The sequence below is a fragment of the Panthera onca genome, chromosome D2, assembly GCF_046562875.1.
Source record: "Panthera onca isolate mPanOnc1 chromosome D2, mPanOnc1 haplotype 2, whole genome shotgun sequence".
In the NCBI taxonomy this organism is placed as follows: Eukaryota; Metazoa; Chordata; class Mammalia; order Carnivora; family Felidae; genus Panthera; species Panthera onca.
In genome coordinates, this window is record NC_138349.1 from 34999657 (window position 1) to 35013877 (window position 14221).

The 14221-nt window shown below is 40.4% G+C and overlaps 2 protein-coding genes across 2 annotated transcripts in view; one reads left to right on the top strand and one right to left on the bottom strand.

Annotated features, from left to right (window-relative positions):
• The window catches only part of KIF11 (kinesin family member 11), a 44178-nt gene extending 37218 nt beyond the window's left edge, over nt 1-6960 (bottom strand). Inside the window, exons 1-2 of the mRNA XM_060642022.3 lie at nt 6616-6960; nt 224-356 (exon numbers count right to left, since the gene is read on the bottom strand). Of these exons, the coding sequence (XP_060498005.3) occupies nt 224-356; nt 6616-6692 (210 nt within the window). The 5' untranslated portion in view covers nt 6693-6960. The remainder of the gene's footprint in view (nt 1-223; nt 357-6615) is intronic.
• The window catches only part of IDE (insulin degrading enzyme), a 154400-nt gene that overhangs the window by 16909 nt on the left and 123270 nt on the right, over nt 1-14221 (top strand). The window lies entirely within an intron of this gene.

Sequence of the window (14221 nt, forward strand, 5' to 3'; positions counted from 1 at the left end):
AAAAAAAAAATCAGAGCAATCTTCAGGGAAAAAAATATGTCAAAATTACTCACTTTAAGAATTTTGTTTTTAATAGATTAACTCATTCAGCCCACTAGAAACCATTTGACAGCTCAAAGAGTAACTGAAACTTGGAATTGACACTAGAACCGAGAGGAAATAGTATACAAGGATAATTTTACATTGTAAATACAGGAGTTACAGCATTTAAAGAAGTAGGTACCATATCAAAAGTATATGTTTTCCTTGAGCTCTTGTCGGCCAATCCTCCAGTTCGTACACTAACTTCTTTTCGTACGTGATCACATTCCACTACAGAATGGGCGCTAGCTTTCCGCTCTGCCAAATTAAATGGTCTATAAAAAGAAATATACAAAGTTACTGAAAAAACTCTTAGTTTTCAGGTTACAAATGACATTGTCATTAATACCTTAGACAACAACAAAGTGAAGTTTTTTTTTGTTTTTTGTTTTATTTTTTTTTTAACGTTTTATTTATTTTGGAGACAGGGAGAGACAGAGCATGAACAGGGGAGGGTCAGAGAGAGGGAGACACAGAATCTGAAACAGGCTCCAGGCTCTGAGCTGTCAGCACAGAGCCCGACGCGGGGCTCGAACTCACGGACCGCGAGATCATGACCTGAGCCGAAGTCGGCCGCCTAACCAACTGAGCCACCCAGGCGCCCCCAAATTGAAGTTTTCTGACTACACTGTTGGTAACAGGGATTACATGGGGTACTACTGAATGATACTGCTAAAGCAGACGGCAGAATTTTAAGTCTTAACCCCCAGAAATAAAAAATCGGTTTTTTTAATTTTCAAAGTTATGTAAAACATTATAATCCTGACAGTTTTTGGAGTAGATGCTAACAGAATTAACTTGTCAAAAATGCCAAACTTATTTTTTAGAATTGTATTTCTACTATTCTTAGAATCTGAGAAAGTTAGGTTATAATGTAGTAGAGAGATTTGTGTTCAAATTACTAACCACATTTGTGTTTGAAATACTAACCTGAGAGTGAACAACTGGCATAAGATAAAAAGTAGATAAAAATAATGACTGGGGTGCCTGGGTGGCTCAGTCAGTTAAGCATCCGACTTCGGCTCAGGTCATGATCTCGGGGTATGAGTTTGAGCCCCACGTCGGGCTCTGTGCTGACAGCTCAAAGCCTGGAGCCTGCTTCAGATTCTGTGTCTCCCTCTCTCTCTGCCCCTCCCCTGCTCACAATCTGTCTCTCTCTGTCTCTCAGTGATAAAAAACATTAAAAAATTTAAAAAATATAATAATGACTAATACATTGAGTAGTTACTATGTGCCAGATACTCACTATTCTGTCTTTTTTTAATGTTTATTTTTGAGAGAGAGAGAGAGCGAGCGAGGAAGCATGAGCAGGGGAGGGGCAGAGATGCTTAAGTCAGATGCTTAACCAACAGAGCCACCCAGGTGCCTTGGTACTCACTATTCTAAATGCTTCACATGTGTTAACTCAGTTTGTCCTCACAACACTGTGAGGTCAAGGGGGGAATAATAACAAAACCAATGGTTATAAAAGAGGTAATGTTTCGAAAGAATATGTAAAGGGTGCTGTCAGAACACAAAGCAAAAATTTAGTGTCTTGACTGGGACAGGGAGGGGTAGGGGAATCATACATAAGTGATAGGAAAGACCCCCAGAGGAAGAAATCTAAGTAAAATTCCTCCTTGGGCTTTCAATAGAGTAAGGATTCTTTTTTTTTTTTACATTATTATTATTTTTTTTTAATTTAAATCCAAATTAGTTAGCATATAGCGCAACAATGATTTCAGGTGTAGATTCCTTAATGCCCTTTACCCATTGAGCCCATCCCCCATCCCACAACCCCTCCAGTAACCCTCTGTTTGTTCTCCATATTTAAGAGTCTCTTATGTTTTGTCCCGGTTTTTTTTAAAGCTTATTTATTTTGACAGAGAGAGAGAGAGAGAGAGAGAGAGAGAGAGAGAGAACGTGCGCACGCGCGCATGAGTAGGGGAGGGGCAGAGAGAGGGAGACAGAATCTGAAGCAGGCTCCAGGCAGAGCCCGATGCTGGGCTCGAACTCACGGACCGCAAGATCATGACCTGAGCCAAAGTGGGACGCTCAACCGACGGAGCTACCCAGGTGCCCCTGTCCCCCTCCCTGTTTTTATATTATTTTTTGCTTCCCTTCCCTTATGGTCACCTGTTCTGTGTCTTAAAGTCCTCATATGAGTGACGTCATATATTTGTCTTTCTCTGACTAATTTCACTTAGTATAATACCCTCTAGTTCCATCCACGTACTTGCAAATGGCAAGATTTCATTCTTTTTGATTGCTGAGTAATACTCCACTGTATGTATGTATGTATGTATGTATGTATGTATGTGTATATATATATATACCACATCTTCTTTATCCATTTAGAGTAAGGATTCTTGATCTTGATTTGTATACAGTGTATACAAATTTCCCATTTGAAAAATGGGGCTGAGTAATAGTACCAAACTCACTGCGCAGGAAAATAAATCCTGTTTAGTTTACCATTTCCCAGTGGCTACCACAATGCTTGGTACATAGCCAGCATCCTAATATCTGTTAAACCACACAGCTTAATAAATGTCACCCTAAGGGGAATAATGGAAGAGCTGAAAAGAACCATAATACATACAGAGGCATCCATCAGATATTTATATACTTAACACACATCTGGACCAAAGAGAGAGATGCACTCTTAACCTGAGTCATTTTTCCCATTCAGTATCACATATTATGAAAGGAAATGCCAAATAGGAAATTATCTTTCCCTTCATCACTAGACAAACTACGTTGCTATTTATTTTAAAAAGGCTATCTCAACACCCTTTGGCATGCCCCATCCCTAGCATTTTTTGATGGTCATAAGATCAAATTTGTGATCCTGGGAAATTTAACTCAGCAACTCCCAGATAATATATAGTGATGCTATCAACTGTCAAATGTAATGAAACCTACACAATGCACATAACCCATGGCATGCAGGATTATTAACAGTTCAACAAAACTTGGTCAAAACCAACTTTCTGGTAGGCCAAGAGTATCAACTAGAATGAATTGCTCTCTTGTGGTTAAAGCTCTTTCAATGTCTACCATTCCTAGCATCTCTCAACTAATTTCTTTGCCTGGATGTGTAATTAAGTTAACCAAATGAATACCATTGAGATGTCACAACTGAGCAGTAGATATTCACACATATCACACATTCGTAAAAGTTATCAAAACTCCGAGCAGCTTTAGGGACTATTTGTACTATGATAAATAGTACTGCCAAGCCACCATATTCCTAACCAAACGTCTCTAACTAGAAATTGCTAGGTTCCTGCTGGTGATGCTAACAAACCCATCGATTTGTTGGCCTCACTACAGTTATATTACATTTATTTGTTCATTCTATAAATACTTATCAACTACTTACTATATGATAAAACTGAGGATAGAGAAGTGAACAAAACCAAGTTTCAAAAAAACCCAAAACACTCAAGTTCTTATTCTCAGGGAGCTTTTATCTTAGTGTTATACATAGATAATTTAGATACTGATAAATTAGAAATGAAAGTAAATAAACCAGACTAAATGGGATTGGAAGTGATGATGGGGGGAAATAGGCAGTTGCTATTACTATTTTTGGATGGTCAGGGAAGGCTTCTCTGATATTTAATGATACTTAAGCAGAATCTAGAAAGTGAGGGAGTCTTACAGCTATTTTGATGGGAAAGCTTTCTAGGCAGAGTGAAATTGCAAAGTCCCTGAGGTAGAGCTTGGTGGACAGATGTTATTTTAAAAATGTAGAGATGGGGGGGCACCTTGGGTGGCTCTGTTGGTTGAGTATGTGACTTTTGATTTTGACTTAGGTCATGATCTCACGGTTTGTGGGATGAGTCCCATGTCGGGCTCCACACTGATAGGGTGAAGCCTGCTTGGGATTCTCTCTTTCTCCCTCTCTCTCTGCCCCTCCCCTGCTTGTGCATGCTCTCGCTCTCTCTCTCTCTCAAGATAAATAAACTTTAAAAAAAAAAACATTTTTATATATATGAATGATTCATATGGTTCAGATCTAAATTACTAAAGCATTTGTCTAGATTAAAATGCAAGACTGACTTAAATCGTAAAACCTTTATATGACAGTCTTTTTTTTTTTTTTTTTTTTTAAGTTTATTTTGAGAGAGACGAGAGTGTGAGCCGGGGGAGAGGCAGAGAGAGATGGGGAGAGAGAGGATGCCAAGCAGGCTCCTCGCTGTCAGTGCAGAGCCCACCTTGGGGGCTCAATCCCACGACTGTGAGATCATGACCTCAGCCAAAATCAAGTCAGACGCTTAACTGACTGAGCCACCCGGGTCCCCTCTATTATGTTCTTAATAGAATTTATGCTAACCTGTACACTTATACAAGGGGAAAGAATGTTTTGCATGTGTGTTGTGTGTCTTTGTGTATACATATATCAAAGCCTATTTCCTTATTAAAATTTCTCTATATATGAACCATCAGTTCCTCAACTCCAGAAATTATAGCTTTCTCTTGAGCTGTGTACAGGTAGACTAAAAAATTTTCTTCCTAAAGTTATAATACAAGTAAAGAACATCACTGGGGAGCCTGGGTGGCTCAGTGGGTTAAGTGTCTGAATTCGTTTGGCTCAGGTGAGTTCAAGCCCCCACATTGGGCTCTCTGCTGTCAGCACAGAGCCTGCTTGGGATCCTCTGTCCCCTCTCTCTACCCCTCCCCCCTTACACAAGAGCACATGCACGTGTGAGCCCTCTCTCAAAAATAAACATTAAAAAATGTTTAAAAAGCAAGTAAAGATCATAAAAGGTTATATTCATTGTAATAAAGTAATAAGCCACCTCTTGAAATCTCGCTGACCTCTTAGGTTACAATAAACTGTGCCAATTAAAAATGTAAAACTGAAAAACAAAACAAAACAAAAAAATCAGGGAAGAATATGTGACCAGAGACTACATGTGGTTTGCAAAGCCTAAAATATTCACTATCTGAGCCCTTTACAGAAAAGGTTTAACAACGACAAGGGCCTCGTAAATTGTTTACTAAAGCTTAAGGACATATCCGCACTAGGAAAGATATTTGAAAAAGAAAGCATGAAAAGAAAAACATCCTCATACAAAAATTATTGTAAATAGTCACAATCAAAGCACTTTTCATTAGTGACAAAGTAAAAGAAACCTCTTTTTGGTAAGACTTGAAATGAATGGGGATAATAAATAATGTTTAATTCTTTGGACTGAGGAAGGGGGCTGGAAAGGGAAACAATGGGGCTCAAACTGTAATGATTGGTCTGTTTCTAATATGGGTGATGGATACACAGATGTTTGTTACTTTATTCTCCATAACTTTTATAGGTCTGACATGTTTGGTAACTAACAATAAAAAAGAAAATTAAAGAAAATAAAGCCACGCAGAGAAAGCATTACTGTCGGGCCTTAATAAACGATCAACATAATCTAAAAACCTGCGTTTCTATTATGGGCTGTTAATTTTTTTTTTTTTTCAAATCTACAAAACAAGTAACTATTAAGAGAAGCTCTCAAGTACAGCTGGTAATTGGCCGGACTTAAGGTTACCACCGAATTTCCTCTCTGACACCTAGTTTAGAAAGCCAGCTATTACGGTTGACTTCTACAATTCAAGTCACCAAAGTTGAGAAGGCAATAACTTAAGAAAGTTTGTTGCATACATTTAAAAAAATCACCTTAAAAAAAAAGATTTAGAATACTTTTGGATTTACAGAAAAGTTGCAGACAGTAGAATTTTAAAAACAGCAACAAAAACAGACACACAAAACACACACATACAACAGTAAACTGTGGACGGCTTCTAAAAAGCTGAATAAATCAATCTCTAAGCAACAGTTTATATAACAAGCATGTTCTCTCTCTACTGGCTAATTTCAAAATTGGGAAGTTATTTGGAAATCAATCTGGGGAGAGTTGAACACCTCCACCCGCTCACCCTGAAAAAACTGTCTTCTTTGGTTTAGGGAAGACCAAGCTGCAGTACAATCAGAAAGCTATACTGGCTTAAGCTGTCTCCTTTTAAAAACAGAAACTCACTCTATAACAACCTTTAAATTTTAAATACAGTGGTGTTTCCTTATTTAGTAGGGATGAAGAAAATATTGCATCAAAAATAAAGAGAACAAGTGATCGGTTATGTTTTGAGAGATGATGGAGAGGCCGGTAATCTCAACATCAGGACCATCTGCAAAGTAGGTATACAGTCTTATTTCCAAACTGACAAACTACAAGAAGTGGAATATAAAAGTGACACCTAAATCTCTGCTGTCATTAGTTTTTTAAAAACAACATACTTTTCCATGAAGAACGGCGATCAAATTCTCCTGAATTGCAAATCAAACTATAACCTCCAATACGAATATCCTTTCTTCGGAAACAGACACTAATTTACTCCTCACAGCAATCTGGTGTCATTTTATGGAACAGCATTTAGAGGAACTATGAGACAGGCAGGTCTGCACCGCCCAGAAACTACAATCAAAATTCCACTCTCCAGACAGCACAGAAGGGAGCCCAGCAGCAAAGCCCGGCACTCCGAATCCTGCCGGGTTCGCCCTACCTGCATCTCACTACCACCTGGATGTTCTTCCCCTTTTCCTCTTTCTTCTTCGCGGAGGAATTCGGCTGGGACGCCATGACGATCACCGCGGGAAAGTCAAGACCTGGTCGCGTACTCGAGCGCCGTGGGGGCGCGGGAGGGTCCTGCGACCGGCGCGGGCCAGATGCCCACCTCCCCCGCCGGGTACTGGCGTGGCCCGGGGAACCCACGCAAGTAGCTCGGCGTCCCCGCTCTCCACCAGGAGCTCTGACTCGCGGAGGCGTCTGTCCCGCACTAGCACTAGCGGGAGCCTCGGAAACAGCGATGTCGTCTCCGCCCGAAGCCCAGGAAACCAGGCAACGACTCGGCGCCTCAATTTGAAAAAGGAGCCGAGAAGCCGAACCAATAGCAGCGCGGGCGCGCAAGGCACCATGGGACGGGGTGTCGTCACCAGAGCCCCGCCCTTGGGGCGTGGCCCGCGGGAAAGTAAAAAGCTGGTCTGTCCGTGCCCTTCTGGAACTCGTGGTCCGGAGGGAGAGACGCACAAGTAAACAGTGTGACCCTTCAACGCGACCTTGCCCAAGTTACATAACGTCTCTATAAACCAAGATTTCCAAATCTTCAAAATGGAAGCAATAGCGACCACCTTAGAAGGTAGTGTGAGAATTAATTAACTAGTGCGGGCAAATCCCTTAGACTAGAACATGTAGTATCAGGAAAGCTGGCCACGATTATAATTATTATTAGCGGATGGTAAGACAGTGCTGTGGAAGCACAGGGCAGAGGTCAAATGCGAGCCCTTTTCTCGGAGGCAGCGTCTAGAGTAGCCTTGAATAATTAGGAAGTGTTAAGAAATAAGGCTACATGGGTAACCAAATTGCGATGAAAAGGGCGTTAAGTGTCATTTTCAGAGCTCTGAATGTATCCTTTAACTGATGAGAAATGTCATTGTTAAGTGATTCCCAGCAAAAGGCAGTACCGTACTCGCCCTTTCAGACAACCCTCCCGGAAGGACTGACGCAGGCTCAAGGCGCGCTTCCCTCTACGTGGTGCCGCAGTCCGCGAGCGGCTCAAGGAGGCGCCCGCCGCGGTCTGCCTACAAATCCCAGCAGGCCGCGCTCGCTGGGCCCCGCCCCCGATCGGTAACCTGTGACTTTCGGTAGGCGTCCTACAAGCGTCCTTGCCGTGCTTGAGGAGACTCGACCGCTTCAGGTGTGGCATCCAGGCCTGGGAAAAACTGTCGTGGGCCTGTGCTATAGTCGGCTTAAGGAGCTGCGCTTGTGGGCCACACTTAGCCCACAGGAAACTGGGTATCGTTTTAGCTTTTTAAGTAAGGGCCAGATGGAAAACTCTCAGGCGCCTTTGTGTTCCTCCACTTATTAACCTCCTGCATTCCCCCAAGGAGACAATTATATATACAGCTCGGATCTCTGGTCACCTTTATGCATAGCTCAGCATCTCAAAATGGACCTGCTGAAAACAGAACTCGTTATGCTCCTTAAAGCCACCCTAATCTTTCTCATCTGGACCCATGGCACTAACCAGATCTTTGATTCCTTCATATTCTACCTTGTCCGGTGGACTTCTGTTAGTTTTATCACCTCCGCCACCACGCCAGGCCAAGTCTCTTTTATCTCTAATCTGAACCACTGCCCTTGACACGTCTCCCTACTTCTGCTGTTTTCTCCTCTACCCACTGCATTCAGTCAGCAACGGGAAGGATCCTTTAAAATAATTCGATCAGGGTGCCTGGGTGGCTCAGTCGGGCGTCTGACTGTTGATTTTAGCTCAGGTCATGATCTCAGGGTGGGGGAACCCAGCCCCATGTGGGGCTCTGCGCTGGCAGTGCAGAGCCTACTTGGGATTCTCTCTCTCCCCTCTCTCTCTCTCTTTGCCCCTCCCCCATCTCTCTCTCTCTCTCAAAACAAAAAACAAAAAACAAAACCAGATCACGCCCTTCATTTACTCTTAAATCTTACAATAGTTTCTCAATGAACTTACAATAAAATCCAAACTCCTCACCACATCCTGTGAGGCCTTCATGATACATTTTCTATACCAACATCAACTCCAGCTACTAATCACATAGCTCACTACCATGCTCCAGAGCTTCTAAGCTTTCTTGTCTCCAGGCCTTTGCATTTGCTGTACACTCTGCCTTTTGGTTTGGTTCTTTGCATGATTGACTCATTCTTATTCTTCAGATCTAAGCTCCACTTTCTCTTTTAAAAGGCTTTTCCTGGCCACCCTATCTAAAGCATAGGCCTCATTTCAAGACCTTACTTATTTCCTTCATAACACGTATTGCAGTCTGTGATTACATTGTCAGGGTATTATCTCTCTACCCTGCTGGAATATAGATTTCATCAGGGACTATGGATTGTCTTATTCAATGTTGTTTTCTTAATGTTCTTGAACAGAGCCTTACACAAAGTAGTCACTCAATAGATATATGAGTACTAGGGGCGCCTGGGTGGCTCAGTTGGTTAAGTGTCCCACTCTTGATTTCTGCTCTGCTCATGATCTCACAGTTGGTGAGATCAAGCCCCGCGTGGGGTTTTGCGCTGACACTGCAGAGCCTGCTTGGGATTCTGTCTCTCCCTCTGTCTCTCTCTGACGCCGCCCCCCCCATTGCATGCTGTCTCCCTCTCAAAATAAACGTTTATATATATATATGTGTATATATATATGTATATATATATATGTATATGTATATATACATATATATATGTATATGTATATATGTATATATATGTGTGTGTGTGTATAATATGTATATATGTGTATATGTATATGTATATATGTAGGGGCTCCTGGGTGGCTTAGTCCACTAAGCATCCTACTTCAGCTCAGGTCATGATCTCACAGTTCATGATTTCGAGTCGTACATTCAGCGCTGTGCTGACAGCTCAGAGCCTGGAGCCTGCTCTGGATTCTGTTTGTGTCTCTCTACCCCTTCCTCACTCGCACTCTCTGTCTCTCAAAAATAAATAAACGTTAAAAAATAAATAAGTACTGGAAGGAAATTACTTAATCTTTTCTCAACCTTGGTTTCCTTATCTGTAAAATGGAGACAATAATGATTACTGTTTTTTTTTTAATTTTTAAATGTTTATTTTTTTTAATATATTTTTTTAACATTTTATTTATTTTTGAGACAGGGAGAGACAGAGCATGAACAGGAGAGGGTCAGAGAGAGGGAGACACAGAATCGGAAACAGGCTCCAGGCTCTGAGCGGTCAGCACAGAGCCCGACGCGGGGCTCGAACTCACGGACCGCGAGATCATGACCTGAGCCGAAGTCGGCCGCTTAACCGACTGAGCCACCCAGGTGCCCCTTAAATGTTTATTTTTAAGACAGACAGAGAAAATGTGAACAGAGAGGGGCAGAGAGAGAGGGAGACCCAGAACCTGAAGCAGGCTCCAGGCTCTGAGCTGTCAGCACATAGTCCTACGCGGGGCTCCAACTCACAAACCATGAGATCATGATCTGAGCTGAAGCTGTATGCTCAACTGACTGAGCCACCCAGGCGCCCCAATGATTACTATTATTTTAAGGATTAAAATAATATATGTATAAAGTGTCTGGCACATAGTAGACAAAAAAAAATTTAATCTCTTCTTTTTTTCTCAGGAAATATCTAAATATTTACATTAACGGTTATTTGGGTTGATGCAAGAAATTCAAGGGTCTCCATTTGGTAATAGTTACAGCTTCCATTTATCTAGAGCTACAATGTGTCAGATTCTATGAAAGGTTTTGTATGCGTTATCTCATTTAATCCTCAGAACAATTCTCTGAAGTAGGGACTATTATTTCTCACTATTTTCAGGGCAAATAAGTGTATTGTCTGTACTCATCCAGCTAATGAGTGACAGAGAAAGAACTGGGAATTATTTCTGATTCCAAATCACAGATTATTAACTGTCATCTCCCCCACCTATCTCTTGTTCTCAGTGCACATGCATCCACTTTCATCCCACCCTTCTTGGGTACTTAACTCTGGTCCAGGTGGTGAAAAGATAGGCCATATTATAGTGCCTGTCCTCAAGACTAAGTCTAATGGAGACAGCCAGGGTCTTATGGACATTTGTAAGTTACATCAGGCAGGTGACTCTTTCTGGTATGTTATTTTGCACTGCCCCAATAGAGCCCAAACCTCTCAGACTAATCAGTACTTCTCTTTTGAAAGTCTGTCTATGATTAGAACTTATTTTTAATACTCTAATAATAGTTAACCTGGATTCTACCAATGCAACATCACTGCCCATGTGTTTGGTCTGGCATTTCCCTTTCAATAGTGTGTACTTCTTATATAAGTTCATTGATTTTTATTTGTCTTAAAATAAAACAGAGACATTGTTTTGAGAGTTAAGTAGTCATAAGTGGCTTATAACAAAAAGGTATTTCCCTGCCCCTGTCCCTCCAAACCTCTACTCCAGAAGCAACCACTTTCAATTTGTTTTAGCTATTTTTTCTAGCACTTACACATTTCCATTTTTGTAAGGAATTTGTATCTAATGTTATCGTTTGATTACTCAACTTCAGACTTTATTTATTGACTTCCTGTTATGGAAGATAAGGATTTAGTTATGAAATGTTAGGATCCCCTCTGCTTTCTCTCCCCCATACATTCAATATTATAATATTTGTTAAATCAAAATATATTTAGGTTGTTATGCCTATTCATAGCTGAGCATTTCAGTCTAGTGAGATTGTGTTCTCTTTCTGTCTGCCCTAAAGTTAATAACTGCCTGGTTCTGTTTGCTTACTTTTCCTTGTACTTTTCCAAATTCTTCCTTCAGCACTCAGTAGCCTATCGGTAAAGTTTTCCCCCATCTCAACACATCAAAAATCTATCAGTTTCAAGTTGTTTCTAATTGAACTGCTTACTCTCTAGACCTGCAGTCCACCTACCATCCCAGTGTTTCCTCCTTTTTTATCCCAGGAATTGCCTTTGCCTATTTCTTGGGTTGGATATGTTTTCTGGATCTCATTTGTGTACTTTTTCTTGGTTTACTTCATTATTTAGGTGGAGCACATCCTAAAAAAGAGTGCAGAGGAAGTAAATTGCTTGAAAATTTGTTTTTATTCTACCCTGACATTTGATTGTAGGCACGTTATATGTAGAATTCCAGAATCTAAGTATTTTTTTATGTTTATTTATTTTTGAAAGAGAGAGTGAGCGAGCAGGGGAGGGGCAGAGAGAGAGGGAGACAGAGGTTCAAAAGTGGGCTGCATGCTAACAGCAGAGAGCCCCTTGCAGGGCTTGAACTTACAAACTACGAGATCCTAACCTGAGCTGAAGTTGGACACTTAACTGGCTGAGCTACCCAGGGGCCCCCAGAATCTAAGCATTTTTATTTCAGATTTATTTCAGGGGGTATATTGGTTTCCTATGGCTGATATAATAAATCACTGCAAACTTGGTGGTTTAAAACAACAGAAATTTATTCTTTCACAGTTCTAGAGGCCAGAAGTCTAAAATCACCCACAAAACAGTCTGGCAGTTCCTAGACTTACCACGTGACCCAGCAATTCTGCTCCTAGGCATATATACTCAGTAGAAATGAAAAAAAAATCTACATAAAAATTGGTACACAAACGTTCAATCGCAGTATTATTCATAATAGCCAAAAAATAGTTACAACCCAAATGTCCATTCTTTCACAGTTCTGGAGGCCAGAAGTCTGAAGTCAAATTCACGGGGTCAAAATCAAGTGTCTGCAAGGCCAGCTCTTCTGGAAGTTCTAGAGGAGAATCTGTTCCTTGTGCCTTCCAGCTTCTGGTGGCTGCTAGCGTTCCTTGACTTATGGCATATCACTCCAATCTCTGCCTCAGTGCCTTTTTTCTCTTCTGTGTCAAATCTCCTTCTGACTCTCTCTTGTAAGAATACATGTGATTACATTTAGGGCTTACCTGGGTAATCAGGGATAGTCTTCCCACATCAAGATTCTTAATCACATTTGCAAAGTCCCTTTTTGCTGTATAAGGTAACATTCACAAGGATTAGGAAGCGATGTCTTTTAGGGAGTCTTTCAACCTACTACAGGAAAGAGGTCATAAAAATATTTATTCTGACGCTGTGCTGTTAAGTGTCTTTGTGCTGGTAAAGACGCTGGATTTATTTATATTCTAGTGGATTAAAAAAGAGCTTTCATTAGCGATTAAAAAAACTAAAGCAAGGGGCGCCTAGGTGGCTCAGTCGGTTAAGCATCCGACTTCAGCTCAGACCATGATCTCATGGTTCGTGGATTCGAGCCCCACATCAGGCTCTGTGCTGACAGCTCAGAGCCTGGAGCCTGCTTCAGATTCTGTGTCTCCCTCTTTCTGCCCCTCCCTTGCTCAACTCTGTTTCTCTCTCTCTCTCAAAAATAAATAAACATTAAAAAAAAAAAAAACTAAAGCAAAAACCCCAAGTAAGACTAAATGTAGCTATATTTTGTTCTCTATCAAAAGTGAAGATTTTTCTTCCTGTGTGCTGTCATTCTAGCACCATGTGCTGCCATGTCTAGCTGTCAGTGGTTTTATCGCAGATCCTGTTTTTATCCATCAGAAATACAATCGTCCAATATTTGTATAATTGTCAGGGTTATATAATTGTTTAGATACTTGTGGGAAGTCATAAAACAAAACTAGAGTAGGAGATAGTGATTATTCATTAATTGCACTTATTAATCACTTCAGAAATCACTGAATTTTGAGCTTTGAAAAACTTTTACTGATTAATCATTATTCATTCCACAATTAATATTTATTCTACAATCTATAATTTGATCTATAATCAGTAATCATTCCAAAAATACCGCTAAAATCTTGATGTGGAGATACTACCCTTTTCAGATTGGCTTCTTTCATTTAATAATATGCATTTCAGTGCTTTTGGCAAAAAAAAAATTAATATAGACACAAACCCTTCACAAAAATTAACTCAAAATGGACTGTAGATGTAAAGGTAAAACATAAAACTACAAAACTCCTAGAAGGCTACACAGGAAAAAATCTAGATGACTCTAGATTTGGTGATGACTTTTTAGATACAACACCAAAGGCACAATCAATGAAAGAAATAATCAGTAAGCTGGACTTCATTAAAACTAAAATTATCTGCTCTGTGAAAGACACTGTCAAGATAATGAAAAGATAAGCCACAGATTGGGAGAAAATATTAGCAAAAGACATTTTTGGGCTATTATACAAAAGATGCAAAGAACATTTAAAACTCAAAAATAAGAAAACAACCTGATTATAAAATGGGCCCACACCAATAGGACTCTTTTCACAATGTATACAGATATCAAATCATCACATTGCACACTTTTTTATAAAGATTGTCTTTTTAAGTAATCTACACCCAATGTGGGGCTTAAACTCACAACCCTGAGATCAAGAGTCACCTGCTCCACTGACTGAGCCAGCCAGGTGTCCCCCCATTATACACTTTCACTATATTCTAATTTTATTTGTCAATTATACCTCAATAAATCTGGGGTGGGGGTACAAATGGGTCAAAGACCTTAACAGAGACCTGACCAAAGAAGATATACAGATGGCAAATAAGCATGTGAAAAGATGTTCAACATCACGTCATCAGGTAAATGCAAATTGAAACAACAATGAGATACT